Source organism: Centrocercus urophasianus, unplaced genomic scaffold, assembly GCF_019232065.1.
Source record: "Centrocercus urophasianus isolate 14NV4802_14NV808 unplaced genomic scaffold, USGS_Curo_1.0 seq_11, whole genome shotgun sequence".
Classification (NCBI taxonomy): Eukaryota; Metazoa; Chordata; class Aves; order Galliformes; family Phasianidae; genus Centrocercus; species Centrocercus urophasianus.
In genome coordinates this window covers 4,189,753-4,208,046 of record NW_024884253.1, presented here as the reverse complement: position 1 = coordinate 4,208,046, position 18,294 = coordinate 4,189,753, and the positions used below count along the sequence as shown (strand labels likewise).

The 18,294-nt window shown below is 39.1% G+C and overlaps 1 protein-coding gene across 1 annotated transcript in view; it reads right to left on the bottom strand.

Annotated features, from left to right (window-relative positions):
- Positions 1-18,294, bottom strand: part of COL22A1 (collagen type XXII alpha 1 chain) — a 211,400-nt gene that overhangs the window by 68,898 nt on the left and 124,208 nt on the right. The window contains exons 21-23 of the mRNA XM_042808661.1: positions 18,023-18,076; positions 17,256-17,309; positions 7,034-7,087 (exon numbers count right to left, since the gene is read on the bottom strand). Coding sequence (XP_042664595.1) covers positions 7,034-7,087; positions 17,256-17,309; positions 18,023-18,076 — 162 coding nt within the window. The remainder of the gene's footprint in view (positions 1-7,033; positions 7,088-17,255; positions 17,310-18,022; positions 18,077-18,294) is intronic.

Below are 18,294 nucleotides of genomic sequence, written 5' to 3'. Positions count from 1 at the left end.
ACCAAGAAAGGGTTGCAATGAAGAGTGGGTGCAGCACTAGGAAAGAATTCAAAGACAGCTTTAGATAAACAACAAGAAACTGATTCAGCAGGAAAGTGGACTATATGTAAGTAAAGGAAAGATAAAGTGCAAAATATTTAATAGTGATTCTTTCGACTTCTTTGTGAGCTTTATGAATTAACAGCTTTCTCATTCGTGCAACAGTGGAATCTAACCAGAAATTAACCAGCCACTGTCATCCCACAGTAAACTTCAGCTAGGACCCAGTTTCAGCCTAAGCATCCCCCAGGTAGGATAACCAGCCTAGACAGGGTAAATCTACTCCAAAAGAGAAATCTTGCACAAGTATCTATCAACCAGCGTAACCTTCTACACCAAGTGACTAGGACACGAGGAAATGAAAAATCACGGTCATGAAAAAGCTGCAGGAATACATTCTATCACATAATCATCCTTTTCAAAGCTCTCCTTTTTGCCACACTTGTTCAGAGCAAGATTTGTATGCAAAACCCTTTCTGTCCTCCTTCTGATTTCTGAGTATACTTCAGAGCAAGAACTACTCTCCCAAGTATTTGAGAGGTTCAAACTAACTGACAGTATTTATTTGTTATAAATAAAAAAAAATAACAGCAAAAAAACAAACAACACAACCAAACAGCAGTAGGATAGTCTGTAATGTTTAACCCCCAAATCTCACACCATCTGTAGTCTTCCTTTTTGACACTGAATCCAGATAAAAGCACCTGATTCTGTCACATTTTTCACTGATCGTTTGATGAATTACACTGATCCAATCTCCAGAGTTGTCCTTCTAAAACTCCAACTCAGAAGAAAAGAAGTCATAGAGGGCTTTGTTTGTGGCTTGTAAGAGCTCTGATGTGTGTGCATCCTACACACTGGAACAAAACCTGGTACATAAAACCTTTGATCTCTAAAACAGGACTGCACAAACTCAGTTTGGAAGACAAAGCACAGATCTTTTGTCAACATGCTTAAGTGAAGCTATTTTCAAATAAATATTTCAAACTTCTTTAAAATCCAGATATCCATGGGAAAGTGTGTAGAGGTATGTGTTCAGGGAAGGACACCTAACAGACATTTAGGATTATATTTCGTCCAGCTTCATTCCTAAGAGAAAGCAACACAGTTCTCAGGAAAGAAATCTGACACAGTACAGAAGGAGCAGCTGTGTCAGTCCTCCAGGAACTACTAGAAGATACTCTCTTCTTCCAGCATGTACCATGCAGAAAGACAGGCTGGGAAAGGCAGGACTGTTAGGATGTGGGCTCTGTACTCCCAAAGGAACTTCTGTAAATGAACAAAAACCTTTTCGTGTGAATACATCAGTAGGTTGTGTGGCTCAAATCTGTTTTCCATAAGAAAAGGGATGGCTATGTTTTAAAAGGTGAACAAATGTCATTACAGGATGGAAACAGGAGTCTGATGGCTTTTCCAGATATCTGTCTCTGGAGGAAAAGCTTGTAGAGACATATTTTCTGTATACTATTTCATGCCAGTGCCTGGATCCTCTTGCATTGTGAAAAAGGCTTAGATAAGCCTTAAATCCATGAAAAAACAGACTGTGGTCTGGGTTTTATAGGCAGCATGCCAGCTTTATGAATGAGAAAAACCTCCAGGACATCTAGAAGCATCTTGTCTCCTGCCACAGCTGCTAGCTTTGAGGAACAGTCCACGTGACTCACTATGTCCCCTGCTACCTGAACTCTCCATTTTTCCTCTACTAAACCTAAGTAGTCTCCGCAATCAGATCCTCAAATCTGTTCTTCATTTATCACTCCTGGCACTACCTATGTATACCAGCACAGCTCCTGTGAGTTATCTTCAGAAGTACTGCAACAGAGCACCATATTGCTCTCCTTCCTTACAAACCAAGACAAAGATGAGAGGATATAGGAAACCAGTGTTGCTGATAATGCTGAAAACCAGTAAGCCTGAGGAGCCAACAGATCTGCTTATATGCATGATATATAGAAAACTTCAGTGCTAGTATCATAATTTATAAATGAATGAGGTCTTCAGTTGTGTCACCAGGTGACATGATATGTGGAATATTAGCATTATTTTAAAAAATAAAGTGCACTGAACACTGCGCAATTCTGTGAATTGTCTTTCTAGCACTATAAGAGTACTGAATAAAGTTGGCTCTGTACACAGCAGTCTCTGTTGGAGAATTCCTGCTTTCAGAGCAAGACAGTATTTATTTAATTGCACCATTTATTGTAAGATATGGACATCATGTCTTTCGTCTACAGATTAAGATTTATTGCCATATTTGTTTACTTTCAGTTCTTTCACTGTGACAGGGTGGCAAATGAGAAAACAATAAAAAAAATTCCCTTGTGGTCTTTTGTTTCAGAACTATTAGTGGCCTGCATCGGCAAAGTCTATTTTCTCTCTTTGTTTTGTAAAAGGCACATATCTTGTTAAAGATAGCTCTGAGCAGTATCTTCTACAATTTCGAGCAGCACTGACAAAGTCTGAATTCAATCTAAGCTTTGCAGCTGGGGCCAGTATTTTTTTCTTATGTTTCACAGTATTAGCTTGCATTATAAAAAGAGACATTTGGAGCACCATGCATTTCAAAGGATATAATTTATTTCCTCTGATTTACTTAAGAAAAGCTGGCTGAGCTCACACCCTACAGATGAGCCTATACTAATTAATTCACTGCCAGCCACAACCAAAAAATCATAGAATCATAGAATGACCTGGGTTGAAAAGGAACACAATGATCATCTGGCTTCAATCTCCCTGCTATGTGCAGCGTTGCCAACCACCAGACCAGGCCGCCCAGAGCCACATCCAGCCTGGCCTTGAATGCCTCCAGGGATGGGGCATCCACAGCCTCCTTGGGCAACCTGTTCCAGTGCATCTCCACTCTCCATGAGAAAAAAAAAACTTGTGCTGGTTTCCCTCACAGGTCTTAAGTCTATCACCAGGTTATCTATCATAAAGCAAACCTCAGTTATGGCCCAGATATGTTGCAATTGTGAGGTATATAATTTTTACTTAAATTTCCAATAGTTTTAAGTCATTTTGTTTTCCCACTAGTGGACAGCATGCACCTGCTCGGCTCATGGAGGCCTAGTGGAACCTGATTTAGAAAAGTTGAATGACTCTGCCAACAGTCTATTAATACAACTGAATCTTAGTCAATTGTAATAGGAGACTGGGTGTATGCACCTCCACCATCAATTACTTCCTGTCAAGAAATGTGTAGATTTGTTGCTTAGGGACACAGTTTAGAGAGCAATTCTGGGGGTAAGTGAGCAGTTGGACTAGATGATCTTAAAGGTCTTTTCCAACCATGATTCTATGATTTTACAATTCAGTGAAGCCCTGCCATAGTAATTCAGTGTCTAAGCCCTCAGTGAGTACTGAGGTATCAACCCCCTTCTTTACTGAGCCAGCAAATGCAGCCCTCATGGCACACCTATATATAGCACATAGTGCCTAAATCTTCTGTCTCCACAGGACACCCATCATGCCTAGAAAAGCAGCTGCCTTCAGCCTCTGCTCTGAAATCTTCCTCTCAACAGACAATGGGATAAATGAGGTACATCAAGATCTCAGGTGGCCACACAGAAAAACATAGCCTCAGTGTTGTACATGCGTAGTACTCTTCTATCTATTTCAATTCAAAGTACTTTACAGAAGTGTTCATTTTTCAGTCTGCATTTGAACAGCCTACCGTAACAGAAGTTTGACCCATGATTAAGTTTCCTACAAACAAAAATAGTGCAAATAAATAATAACAACACAATTATGTGATGTGCTCAGATGTTTGTGCCCTTGCTGCAGGAAAATCATTCATATATAGAGAGGAAAATAAGACCCAAAGTGTCTACTTCAAGGCTTAATGATGCTGCAAGATGCACTGTTTCTGAAGGTTAGCAGAAAATAAATGTTCATTTCTGGGGGTGCTAATATGGGCAATATGGAACAAACAAAATCATGGACAGGCCCACCACCACAGCAGATCTACAAGGAAAAAAAATCATAAAAATCTTAAAATTTAGTTTGAGTAGAGCATGTAAGGAAGGAAAAAGGCAAAACTAAGGCTACGCAATTGTCACAGCACATACCCAGACTAGCTAAGAGGTTGCTTTCTAACTGCTGCTTCAGGATTTGCTACTTACTCTGCAATATAAAGACACCCAGTCCTTAAGAGTCAGACTGGCATCACTTCTGCAGTGGGTTGTCACTGTATCTGCTGGCCCTGATGCAAGGCTAAGGCTGGCTGCCCTGCAGTGCTGTCTGTGCCTTCTATGGCTTCTTGCTGGGACTGGAATGATGGGAATCATTTATCCTAACAAAACCCAGCAGTAACTGCAGACATTAGGAAAAACTTCTCCAAAGGAGTGTTTAGGCACTGGAACAGGACAACAATGGAGGTGGTAGAGTCACCGTCCCTGGAGGTGTTCAAAAAATGTTTAGTTGTTGTACTGAGGGATGTGGTTTAGTGGGAAATCTTGGTGATAGGTAGACAGTTGGACTGGATGACCTTAGAGGTTTTTTCCAACCTTGGTGGTTGTACGATGATGATTCTATCACTATGCTTCACTAGACCCCTGTATAGGAGGAAGGATTTTCTACCACATGTCAGTAGAAAATGCTGACTCTGAAGATGCTGAGAAATCAGCATCTGTCTCACAGTAATGAAGTGGCTGGCCCACCCTTCCCTGAGACTTCAATGGATATTTAGAATAGGATTCAGGATTAACTGGCATCTTTTTGTGGCTCTTTTCTGTGCTTTTCAGTAACATGGCTTCTAAAGCTCCTATCTCCATTCCATTCTTCTGCCAATTGAGCTTTCAGTGGGAGCAGAATGGTCAAAACAAAAACAAAAACAAAAACAAAAACAAAATTATATTTGAATTTAAAATAGCAGAAGAAAATGAGGTTATTATAGTGTCTTAACCAAGTTTATGTATGGGTAAATCAAGTTTGGTGGCCCTCAACACCATGGAGACAGCATAGGAAGAGGTGACACAAGACATCCATAAATCATTTTTAAGAATATATGTGTAACTGCAATCTAAGGAAACCTGGTTATTCTTGGAACATAGTATGATATTAAGATAAAATAAAAGAAAGAGAGAAATGCTGATAAAGTGCTTACAAACTTCATGTCACAAAAAATGCTGGTAAGCTGAAAAGTAGTTTTGTCACAAGTTAAACGTAAGCACTTTCTCCAAACAAAAATATGGAAGACTGCAGTAATACATTCAGGACAATGTTCCACTTCAGGAAAAGGAGAAAATTCTTCCATTTTTACAGTTAGCTGGGAGGAAGAGTCAGTTTACGTATCCCTTGATGGGGCTAGCACTCTATGCAGTTTTAATTAACTTCAAATTTGAAAACTTTATTTAGCCTATGCTGAAAGGAAAACTGCTTAATGTTGTGTCAGCAATTCTTCCATACAAGTTTCTGAAGTTGCTAACACATGCATATATAAACTTTGTAAAGTTACAGAGAACTTGAGCTGTGCAAGATGTTGTTTAAGCGGATAGTCAGGTATATCAGAATTAATGAAGGGAGACAAATCTTCCCCAAAAGTAAGGAAAATCTTCTCCCATTTGCTACACACACAGTTCAGATGGCTTCAGGGGATCTTTTAATGTTATCCTGCAGGGGAAATAAAAATAAGAAATGAATCCGTTGGAAATACTGTCTTCATTCTTCTTGGAGGCTGCTGCTGAAATACTTGCAAACCAAATGCAGTACCAAAGGAAGAAGTCTTAAAAGTATGTAGACCATTATCATGCGGTGTGGCAGGGCAAGGTTCCCAGCTGGATACAAGGATCCTCACCCTCACAGGATCAGAAAGCCCCAGATTGTATTGCTGGTAGCCTCAGCAAACATGGCTCATTACAAAATGTCTGCTACAGAATTCGTGTCTAGATTACATTCATGGTTACAAGGGCATAGCTTGGCAGAGGAAATAAATTAGTACCTGCTATCGACTAGAGTGCCATTTATTGCAATATCCTACCAACAGCTGTAGCAGCAGAGAAGGTTTTTTATTTTTGCTCCAAACTTAACTGATTATTGTAACAAAATCCCTAGTTCGTTAGCTTATTATTGAAAAAGGAAGGAATGAGATACTCAGTTTTCACCTGAGTGGTTAGTGCATCTTCCCTGCTTGAGGACATCCCCAAAGATATTTCTCTTATTACGGGGAATGACCCTACACTGTGAGTTGGGTCAACTGAATTTGGCTACAAAGTTAGCAAGAACACAAGCCAGAGGCAAGTGTCAGTGCTATTACAGTACATAATAGCACAAGCTTTTCCAAACTGGAGTCAAATCCACTTTGACGTTACGTACACAGTGCATAGCACTATTTTGTGCTTGTGAAACTACAAATGCTGCAACTTGGAGCATTACCATGCCAAAAGAGAGCTAATGGGTCATGAACTTCAGACATCGCTCACAACCTTACTCATCAGGAGAATAAGCAATGGTTTTAAACTGCTGTGTCTGCCTTTCCTAGTAAGCCACTGCCTGACCTCCTCTAAGAAGCAGAAATATGACTTTCAAAGCAATGAAAAGGAAGTTGTGCACAAATAAGTGTGCTTTCTGAACAGCAAACACCTTTAAAACTGTTTCTTCCCTTAAGACTGCAGTACAGGAGGCATATCTGTAGTTACCAGTTCACACTGCCAATAGCTCAGGCACTGTCCTAAATATCACAAAACACAAATCTTGCTTGCCCTCTGGAATTACACTGCTCTGTGCAAAAGCAATGGGAAAGTCACATGCAAAACAGATCCTTATGTCTCCACACAAAGATGCTGAAAAACTCTGGAAGCTAAATTGACACCAGACTTTTCTCTCTCACTCACATCAGGACAAATCAGTTTGGATCTTAAAGGAGAAAAGCCAGCTTCAAAGACTGTACAGATGAGAAGAGAACAAGGTCATGGCATGGTGCAAGTTCCAAGTCACCTTTTGCCATAAAATACATCTTTGCTAAATATTACTTGAAAATGAAGAAATTGTCACTTACCTGAGGGCCAATCAGACCATTAATTCCTGGGAATCCAGGTTCTCCCTTCTTACCCTGTGTGTTGAACAGAAAAACAAATCTTATACACTAAGGAAAAAATGACTTGCTGAGACTTTCCAAAATCTTTTACCCCCAGACTGATATATCATCAGCATGGAAAACACAAGGGCTAGATATAAGGCATCAGTTACTGGATGTGTAATTCTAGTGGTCTCTGATAAGTGTAATGTCTGTCCAGTTTGTAGATACTGCACTTTCCAGTCCAGATTTTGCTCTTGAAAAAAAAAACAAAAAAAAAACCCAACAGTTTGGAAAACTGACTGGTTATCCAAGCAGACTCATCTCTGGAGGTACGTGAAAAATCATGAAGAACAATTCCTAGCCCTAACATAGCGAGAAGGAAATGATGTTTAATGTTCAACATTTCTCCCACTTCTAACATAAATTTGTTATTTTCAAGCAAAGAAGATTGCATTGCTTTGAAATCACACCAAAATCAATCTAAACACTTGACAATTAATTGAGAAGTTTCTATGGTTTGTAAAATAAAACTTGATAAATATAGTGAGCTGAATATAAGCTGAATGGAACCCAGCCTCTTAAGTATGTACAACAATGGGCAGAATGCCTTTCTAAGCAGTGACCACACTCCCCAGTATTGCAGAAAATTCAAATTCTCTCAATTATTTCCTTGCATATTCAGATTCAGCCTCATAGTCTGCATGTAGCCTTCCCTCCATAGAGGAGGGTTGGTTTCAGGCATCTTTTGGCCTCTATTCCACTCCGCAGTCACATCTGGGTGCTTCCCAAAGAGCATCAGAGAACTGACAGTACTGATATTCAGCCAAGGGTGTTACCACATACAGTACGAAGCTTCATCCCTCCCCAACCAAGCCAAGATGTGTCCTTTGTGCTTCCTGCACTGTCTTCTGCATAAAGAAAGAAAATAATTAAGAACCCTGGTACATGGATGAATATAAAAGATTCACTGTCTCTAAGCCAGAAAAGAAGAACACACAAGGCATTTCTAATTGAGGTTGGCATTATCACCAAAGGACAGAGCTCACCTACTTCTCTGCAATAAAAAAATTTCCTCCAGACGAACAGGAGAATTTCACTGGTGCAAGGAAAGGATAAGCCAAGTCTTGGAGCATACCCATGGGGGTACGATCATAGAATCATTAAGGCTGGAAAAGATCACTTAGATGATCTAGTCCAATCATGCCCACTAAACCATGTCCCCCAGTCACATGGATGCAGCAGATGTGTCTCCCTTTGGGGTTGACCTCAAGTAGTGGTAAAATAGGGAAAATGTCCTAAGTGAGAAAAAAGAGGAAGAAAAGGCAGAGAAAGGATGCCTGAAGAACTAGAGTTAAAGCAGAAGTTTGGTTGTTTCTCAGCTCAAAAGTTTACTTGCTGTGTTACTTTGAGTAAGTCATGTATTCTGTGACTCAGCCTCCTTGTAAAAATAATCTATCCTTCCCTGACATGTAATAGATACTGAATCATTAATACTTCTGCGGTTGTTAGTAATACACTAGGAGGTTACAAGATAAATCATGTAAATATCTGAAAGTCAGAGAAGTGATTTTTCTCCTCATTTCTACTTCTCATCAAAAATGATTTTCTTTTTTAGAAGGATATTATAATTAAGTAAGTTTTATGTGACTGTTGATGTGATTTGTCATGCAGATGTGCAAGTCTGATATATAATTTTTCCTTTGTTTTTTTTACTGAAACATGTCCAGAAAAAATTTATGTAATTCCTGTTGACTTAAATGAGTGAAACAAGTAAAATATCACAAGCAAATCAAGTTTACATCATATTTTATCTGATTTTGACTAAGTTCAGTTAGCTGAGATGTCAGAATCTGATCTTTTCCGTAATTTTTTTCACAACAAAAGTATCATCTCTCATACACAGAAAAGTTTAAAAGGAAAATTAAATGAATTATTATGAAGTGCTTGGGTACCAGGAAGAGTTTGCATTCATTACCAAGCTCCTGATATCAACAGGAATCTACCTAATATACTCAAATACATGCACTATTCATGAGCAGTCCTTCCACTTACTCAACATCTGTCACTTCATTCTTTGTCAAACCCCATTTTCACCTCAGGATCTCACGTCACCACATGAATCAACACGTTTTCTAGGTAAATACTCTAGATGGATTTTGTCAACTGCCAAAGTGACCACAGAAGACACCCCCTTAAAAAATCTTGTATAAAATATTAAAATTAAAATATCTGCACCTCATCTTACAATGCATGTGCAACTTTGGTTCCATTTAGAAACATGAATTCAGAGAGCACAAATGAATGCAGAGCAGAAACTTGATATATAATTGATACATTGTGAAGGAGAATAATGGTATTAGCTCCCAAAGTAATCACCTTAAATCACAGAAACAGAATTATTTGTATTGGAAGGGTCTTTTATAGGGTCATCCAGTTCAACCTCAAATCAGATATTGAAAGCTGGAGAGCATGAATACACCCCATTGTGTACTTAATACGACACCATAATGACTGATTGTCATGATGTTGGCTGGAATACAGGTCTGAATGATGCCATATTTTAGATTCTTGAGGTGATAACACAGGGATTAGTTATTGCAGAGTATACCCATGAACTTTTCAGCTCCTCACACTGCTCTGAAAGCAAGGAGCAGGGGGCACAAGGTGGTGGGAGAGGACAGAAGCAGGACAGGTGGCCCAAACTGACCAAAGAAATATAATATACCAGCAATAAAAGCTGGAGAAAAGAAAGAAAAAGCAGGGAACACTCAGAGTTGATAGCATTTGTCTTCCCAAGAAGTGGTTTCATGTGATGAGTCCTGCTTTCCTCAAAGTGCTGAACATCTGTCTGCTAATGGGAAGGAGTGAATGATTTTCTGGTTTTGCTTTCCTTGAGCACATATCTTCTGCTTTACTTAGAATACTCTCTTAATTACCATCCACGAGTTCTTGCACTTTTACCTTTCCAATGCTCCTCCCCTTCCCACTTGGGGAGAGTAGGCAAGCAGCCGTGCACAACACTGATGCATGACTGATGCACAGGACAGCAAAATCCCAATGAGACCCTTAGTGTTGCAACTGAAAAGATGTGAGTAGTGCATAAGGATCTTATATTAGTGGTCCACTGTTGTATGACTTCAATGACTTTATAACTTAAGAGCATTGTCTAGTTGTGCTTTTCTGAATATGCTGCATTTCAAAAACCTGGTCCCATATGATAAAATTATTTGGGGAAGCTGAGGAACGAGTAGAAGCTACAGCTTCTTCCTGAGGTGTTCTTAAAAGCTGAGAAAGGGAGGAAGGACAAATTTTGCCTCCTGGGATAAGTATATACTAGCTGCTCTGTTTCCACACATTGGCCAGGCACACTAATCTGCAGCAGCAATAACAGATGTGAAAGGAGGCTATCCTTTTCTTGAGTATAACACTGAAAAACTTTGCTACTTTTCAAAACACCAAGAAATCCCTTTCAGCAGCATATAATTATATTGACACAGAGACTGAGAGTGTAATTTCCCATTGTGAAGAGAACATTTTGGCTGCTCAGAGGTTAGCCAAAATCAAACTACAACAGAGTTACTCCATAGTATTACAGCCTGTCTGGAAAGTACAAAAATACTTGCTGGGTGAAATTATACCTATGAGAGCAATGCTCAGTGAAATGTCACATCACCTAATAATATGACAGAGAAAACTAGCAATTATGCTCTGTTACTTACAGCAAGAATCAGCTAAGTGTGTAAGAACATCTACCTTCTACTATATGAAATATGTTGTCTTCATCAGCAATTTGAATAATAGCACAGTTAAAAATGTGCTTTATTGGAAATGTGTTTACCTCAATGACAGTTACAGTTTATTTTTGGATTTAATCTACACCATCAATCCTTTCTTCCTTCTTTCTATTCATTTACCTAATTTTTACTTCTGTGCTGCTGAACTTCACATGGGGAAGGCAAAATCACCTGAACAGTTCAAGCACCCCCAAATACATATAAACTCAACTAAGCTTTGGAAACTGTCATACAGAAGACATAGAAACAAGGGGAATTGTTAGCTTCACACTGCTAGGAGGGAAACTGGGAAAGGCTCTAGCCTGTTTCTTCTCTTGCTATGCAATACCCTAAACAGCTGTATATTCTCATAGCATGGTCATCAGTGAGATTTGGCCCCAACCTTTTGGTACCAAATACATAGAGGGAACCTTAACTGTGAATTAATATAACTGCTAGCATAAATGCTAGGTTAGATGATAGGATTATGCTTTCAGTCATGTTCCTTTACCTGTATATAAACAGCAGTGGTAACCAATAGTTGAACTCCCCAAAGGCACCTTTTACAGGCTCCATATGCACTGAACATAGGCAATAAATTAAGAATCAAGAGCATCTTCATGGCTTGAGAATGCAAATACCATTGGGGATAGCCAGCATGTGGGTGATTACATGGAACTGCTATAATAAAGAGAAACAAAAACCATTAGGACTACTGGACATTAAGAGAAGTCACACCTTTGAACTGCCTCTTTCCAAAACGTCTGCCTTGTTTGCTGGGCAAACTGTTTTTCTTCTGGATTATCTCCCTAATGTTGGTATCTCCAGGGGGAGATGTGCTATCAGCACTTTCTTTCTCAATTCATATTATGAGAAGCCAGAACAGGAATATCATAGGCAACAACTCACCTAAAGAGGAGAAAGGGAGGTCAAGAAGGGGAAAGTCTAATACCTGTTTTTCCGTCCTGCTATTAAAACATAAAGAAGAGTTCAGTAGCTCCCAGAGATCTGGGAAATTTATCTCCAACATTACAGCTGACAGTGATAAAACTATCAACCTCTCTTCTGGGCAGAGGGTATGCCCTGAACCCAGTAATCCCCAGTTTTAACAGAACCCTTCAGACTAAACTGTAAAACAAATACGTAGCACTTACTGAGACTCAGCCTTGTTAATCTGGTTGTAAAGAGTCAAGAAGGTTGATAAGCTTTTTGTGCTGCTCTGATTTCAGGGATAAACATTCAGGGGATGTGGACCCCGGCACACGAAAACATGCTGAAACATGACAGTTGAATTAAAGACACGGAAGACCCCCTTAGGTAATTCACTCTTGGAGCTGCACTAGCTCCTATTGCCTCCAGCCTGACAAAATACGATCCTGAACTTCAAAATTCACTCATGAAAGAAGGATCTGGCAGTATATTTTTTACGTTATCTCTGTTTTGACATCCAACCAACTCCCATTCTATGCTTGACTCTGCACAAATTATCTTGTGCACCAAGTCGAAAAAGGTGGAATTACTTATCAGTCTGATTCAGGTACAGTGAAGTCTTAATCATAGATAAGGAAATTCATTAAAGAGTACAATTTTTAAAACATATTTTCCATCAAGAATTTTTTTTTTCCCCACAAGACCATTCTTACTATTCTATGAGACTCGTATTTTTTAGTGTTTTTCACCATTCTTTGAGCATGGGAAAATTCTGACAATACAAATTTAGAAAACTAGGCTGCAATGCATCACATCCAAAGTTGGTCTAGGTAGCTGCTACCTCACACTTAAATGGAAAGTACTCTTCTAGGATAAGTAAGTGTTTTCTCTTGGTTTGTTTATCAACATTTCAATCACTTGAATGAATTTGCACCATTTCAGTGGGAAGAACTTTTTTCTCTACATTTATTTGGAGCACACTTCAGAAGAACCCTGTGTTTAGTCTAGATTACGCTAAGGTCTGTGTGCTTTCCATGAGCATATCAGATAAGCACCTTTTGTGTCTGTCATGCAAGAAAGGTTAGGATTATTTCCATTATTTCTAACAATAAGATGTGTGAAAAGACTTTGAAGCAGAATCAGAGTACTTCAAACTTTCTTCCATTTCTCAGGAAGAAGACAGAAAGAGAGGAGAAAAAAAGAAGAAGAACTAAAATGAATCCAGACTCTCAGTGTTCTGCCTCCTTTTTTTTCAGGCAATTTTAGTTAAAATCAGAGAAAGAGTACTGTACAGTACAGTACTGCTTTGTTCTTTGCTCTGTGTGCAATCAATATGAGGGTATTGTTGTCAAAATATAGACCTCAGGTGCCAGGCACTTGGAAGCAGCTGTCCAATAAAAAGAACATAATTCAGTTGTGTGGTTTAGGTTGGAATTGTTGTCTCTTCCTCTCAAGACAAGATTGGAAGATAAAAGTGAATTATCAGATTAGCAGTTCAGCAGTGATACTGAGGGGATTACGCAGAATTTTTTTGTATCCGTAAAAGACTTAAAGACCTGCAACTAAACCAGACTAGTGCAGAAGTGCTTTTAAATGTACAAATGGTGATTTGTCTTCCCAACCTATGCAGCCTTCTTAGCATGTTGCCACTGTGTGTAGCCCTCCTATTATCTTCTGGGTTGAAGATCTATGTCTGGAAGCATGCATTATTACATGCTCCGAGGAATGAGCTGCAGGAGGAAGAGGTTCATATACAGAAAGGCGAGCTTCTGATAAATTTGGCAATCAGATTGCTGCAATAACATAAGCTTTTTTTTAGACCATAACACCTCCTGCACTTCCTGCTTAATTTTTCTAAATAAAGCAATATGAAGACAATCAATCATACCTATAGGTCAGCTTGGGAACAACTTCTCTCTAAAGTCCAGTAGAATCTACTTCAGAGACAGCCCCCGCTGTCTCAGACTGCATCTTCTTGCAGAACAGTGATTCCAGCCTTCAGGAGCACTTTCTGGGACTCACCAGTTACCTTTGTGCTTTCAAGAGCAGCTGTGTGTGAGCATCCTGATTAGATGTCCACAGCTTCTGAAAGAGCACAGTGTTGCTCTATGTTCCATGGAGAAGCCAATGTAAAGTTCTTGGAGTCCATAGGCTGCAATCCTTATTTGGTGGTGAGGCACCAAATGCAAAAGATAAGCATTACCCTGGTCAGAAGCCCTGGGCCAACAGAAGCCCTGATGACCAGTGTTCAACTCCGGGCGGCCCGTGCCCCCGGTTATTCAGTCACGTTCATGTGAACCATAAGCAGAACATTCTGCAGATGCTCTAAGAATTGTACAGTCTAAGCAGGGGTGATTGGAAAAGTCTTATTTTGGACAAAATGCACAATAAGTGCCTTTATATGAAAGATTAAGTTTGCAATAATCATTTTAAGAAATTAATCCCCCACTTCCTTTCCTATAAAACAAATGGTGTCTCTGTAAATAATGTGCCTTGTTTACTGCCAACTATGCTAACCCACATATTCTTTTATTTCTTCAGCAGTAACTGGAACCAAAGTTCATGCCAAAAGAATATCATGCTTCCTTTTTTCTTAGAAATCTTTCTGAAAATTATGACTCTGCTCTTGTTGGCCAGACTATCATTAGGATATTTGGAACAGTATGTCATCTGCTTTGAAATTTCATTTACACTGTGTAGGTAGCCCCAGCATCATATTTCTGACATCAACCAACAATGGCTTTGTCTTCACAGACCTCAAAAACTTCCACTTCCAGTGGACTGTCTTATGAGGCACACACTCCCCTACAAAATTGTTCCAAACATTTTTAGTCCATAAGTAGCCGATGTCAGTTGCACTACAGCTAACTGAAATGTTGCAGCCTTCTAAGAACTCCAGCAGAAGTTTGTATGCACAATACATATCAGGACAGAAGACCTGTATGTGTGTGCATCATTTTTATCTAAACCTCAACTGTGGACCATATGGCCAAGCTGAAGTTGAACCATACTGCAAAACAGTAACTGTTCTACATTAGCCCTTCTTTGCAGCATGTTACTTGATAGGGTCCTGAAGTCAAGCAGATCAGAAGCTGGAATTTACCTTTGCACTGTAATCTGTCTATTATGTTACAAGATAACAATGCAGAACAGTTATATAGTCCCTCAAGAATGAAATTTTCAAGATATATAAACTGGTGTAACATCAAATCCTGAAACCCCACCTGTATGAAATTCCACCCACATGAAGCAGCAGAAGGATCAGCCAAGTAGATAGTGAGTTTCATCTGTTCAACACAAGACCTACTAATAACATTGGAAAGAAGACCCAAATCTGCCATTGGCTGTTTCTGACTTTCTGTCCTCACCAGAACATGAAAGGCTACACCTACATTAGCAAATACAATGGGCCAGGACAAGTGCAAAGATCACAGATATTTATGTTTGTACAGACAAACTTTCCCTTTCACAAAGAAGGATGTCACTTTATCACATAGAGACATTTGGGGGAGATTGCTTCTTGGCATGACTCAAAACTGTGCTGTGAAACATGGTTAGTATTAAACTCATACTGTCACTACTGCTTTAGTTCTGTTTGGTGTGCTCATTGTGCTCACACTGTTATCTAACCATACACACCTGCCACTATTTACAGCAGACACAGAGATGGAGAGATGTGACTAATGCCTTGCAACAGGGCTGGACTCACAACCAAACTGCAGCGTTGTGACCACATCCTCATGGCGCTGTGGCTTCAGAGCCAGCCTTTACCTCACACCGAGTCATTTAAAAACAGACTTGAATAGATACTTGCTAATATTTCTGTTCATGGCATTTTAAGTACTACAGTTTTTTTAGAGAAATACTTGTTCTTGCAGCCAAATTTATGAGAGATGGTAATCAATGCCTGGATCCATGCTTAAGCAAGAACTATGTTAATGATGACTCAGCAGCATCTGCTAATCAGGTCTCTCTCCCACATCTGTAGGTTACCCATGTAGCTCTACCAACCTCAAGGTTTTGATTCAGCTCAGATATTTAATCATTGAATAGTGGTTTTTAATTAAAAAAAAATATCTATCACCTAAGATGGTTGGTGACTAATAAGGACCCTCAGGAAAAGTAACCAGCTAGACACAACAGAGTCAGGGAAACATTCAAACTCAGTGTGTATCAAATGACATCTCTAATCAAATGATCATTAGCAGGAGCATTTTGTATTGTGTGGCAGACCCTGACAGATCACTGTCCTTTACTCAGCTAATATGTTCTATTAATCTTATTCAAAAAGCAGTGTTTCACAGCAGGCTTTAAAACCACGCCAAATCAGAGCTTGTCAACTCATAAGTAAAGCACAGCAAAGTTATTTGCAAAAGGCATAAGCTGATATTTTCCAAACACTGGAAAACTACAAAAAAGCGAGTAAATGACCTTTTCCACTGTAGCATTAACATGAAGACTGCAAGCATCATCTTCTCCAGCAAAAGATTCTCAAAAAGCCTAGCGTACAGTTCAATTCAATATCAAGCAACTCAACTGGAAGGCTGCAGAAAACCATCTACTAAAAAATGTATGCCAAAGTTGTATTGTCCTCTGCCTTACCATACACACATTAGTGTTCTCAAGGTGAAACAAAAACAGAATGGCTTCACTTTGTAATATGCATTCTAAGCATCTTTGGAGTTCATTTCCAAGACAACAGCATTTCTCTGAAATTTCAACTTGTCCATCTTATTAGTGGTTCCACATTCAGATTCATATCTTAATAGGGGTGATACTACTCCAAGTTTCACTTGCAGCAGGACTCTATTTTAACATTTTTAGGAATTAAAGCTTTTTTAAGACTCTTCCAATCCATTTTCCACCTAAAATGAGGTGATTTTGTAGGTCATTTTCACAGGCTTGGCAAGTTGAAAAATAGCTTCTATGAGACTTCCACAGGAAATTCTGTCAGATTTTACATTCTTATAGCATTTACCAATAAGCATGGCACAAAGTGATATTTGTCAGTGCTCAAAATATATTTCCAGCAGATTTTTATTTTTTCTAATTAGTCACTGCTTTTTCTATAGAAAATATTTTGCTTTGTTTTTTAAAGACTAACCATGTGGCTGAGTGTGGCTTAGGAATATTCCTTTAGAAAATAAAGTTTCCATTAATTCTACCTCTGATAAACATCAATATAATTAACATTGGATCCCATGGGAAAGAGGAGTAAGAATCATCTTGACAGCAAGGAGCAGAGACAAAGAGAGGAGAGCAAAGGACGAGAAAGAAAATTTCCCAGGGCAACAGGGCATTGCAATACAGTTTGTGGAATCCAAGAGGTACTGAATGTTGCTGGACCATAAAGAAGAAATAGGAAAAAGGATCCAGGCTTCAAGGATCCTTAAATAAATGGAAAAGTATACATAAAAGGAGTCAAAATACCAATTCTTACTGAATGCTGCTGTCCCTGGCCTACTGAGACTTAACATTAAATTAAAAGAGCAACTCACCCTTTGACCTGGTAAACCTGGGACTCCAGGCTTGCCCTCTAGACCAGCCTCTCCCTTTAAAAGTAAAAGTATTTTTAGAAGGTTAAGCAAGTAAGAAAAATTAACAAGCTTTTAAACTGTTTCCTAATAATGCTGGGCTACAGTTACTGCATGACACTTAGAAAACACTTATCTGATAGTTATGTTGTCCTGTGAGAGGAAGAGAATAAGAAAATGGCATACAGAAAAATGACAATTCCTTGATTAAATACAAAGTACACAACAATGTTTAAATCACATAATCAAAATCAGATTTACCTAAGTAAACCTTCACAACACCATCAATTTTATAAAACCAATCAACAGTGTAACACAAGGAAAAATTAAAAAGTGAGGAAATGCAGAGTATGTGCAAATCAGGCAGCAGTCTAATGTGAAATTTACCACATAGCTGTGTTATAAAATGTACCCGGAAGACATAAATAAGTAAAAAGAATGCAGGTGTGCCTAAATTATTGCAAATACTGTGTTGTATTCCTTGCTGAGATACAAATACACATACCCACCTCTTATTATAGCTGGAACATTGTGGCATAAAGCCAACCACTTTGCAGCAACCATTCTTTGATCATTAGTCTATGACAGCTTACAGGTTTTTCTGGTGAAGAAAACTGTGGGCAATGTATAAGACCTTAGTAGTGGGTAATGTATAATGTTGTGCATATATGCCTCACATCAGTCTGAGTTTCAGATTCTGAGGACTGTAAGCAGTAAGAGAAATTACTTACTGGGAGTCCAGGAAGTCCAGGTTGGCCTTGCGGTCCTCGTGGGCCAGGCTCTCCCTGCAGAAAGATGTTAAGAAAATAAAGTATTAAAATACTGGCAGAAAAAATCAGGTGGGCATAGTTCTCATACAGGTAAGCTGTACAGGACCTACACCACCCCTTTCCTCATTGTTCCCAAAGCAGCAGTACAAGGACCAGCTGATTTAATTCTTAGCTACTTGAATTACCAGCATTGATTGCAGTGCATGCAGAATGATCCATCGATGCCTAGTCAT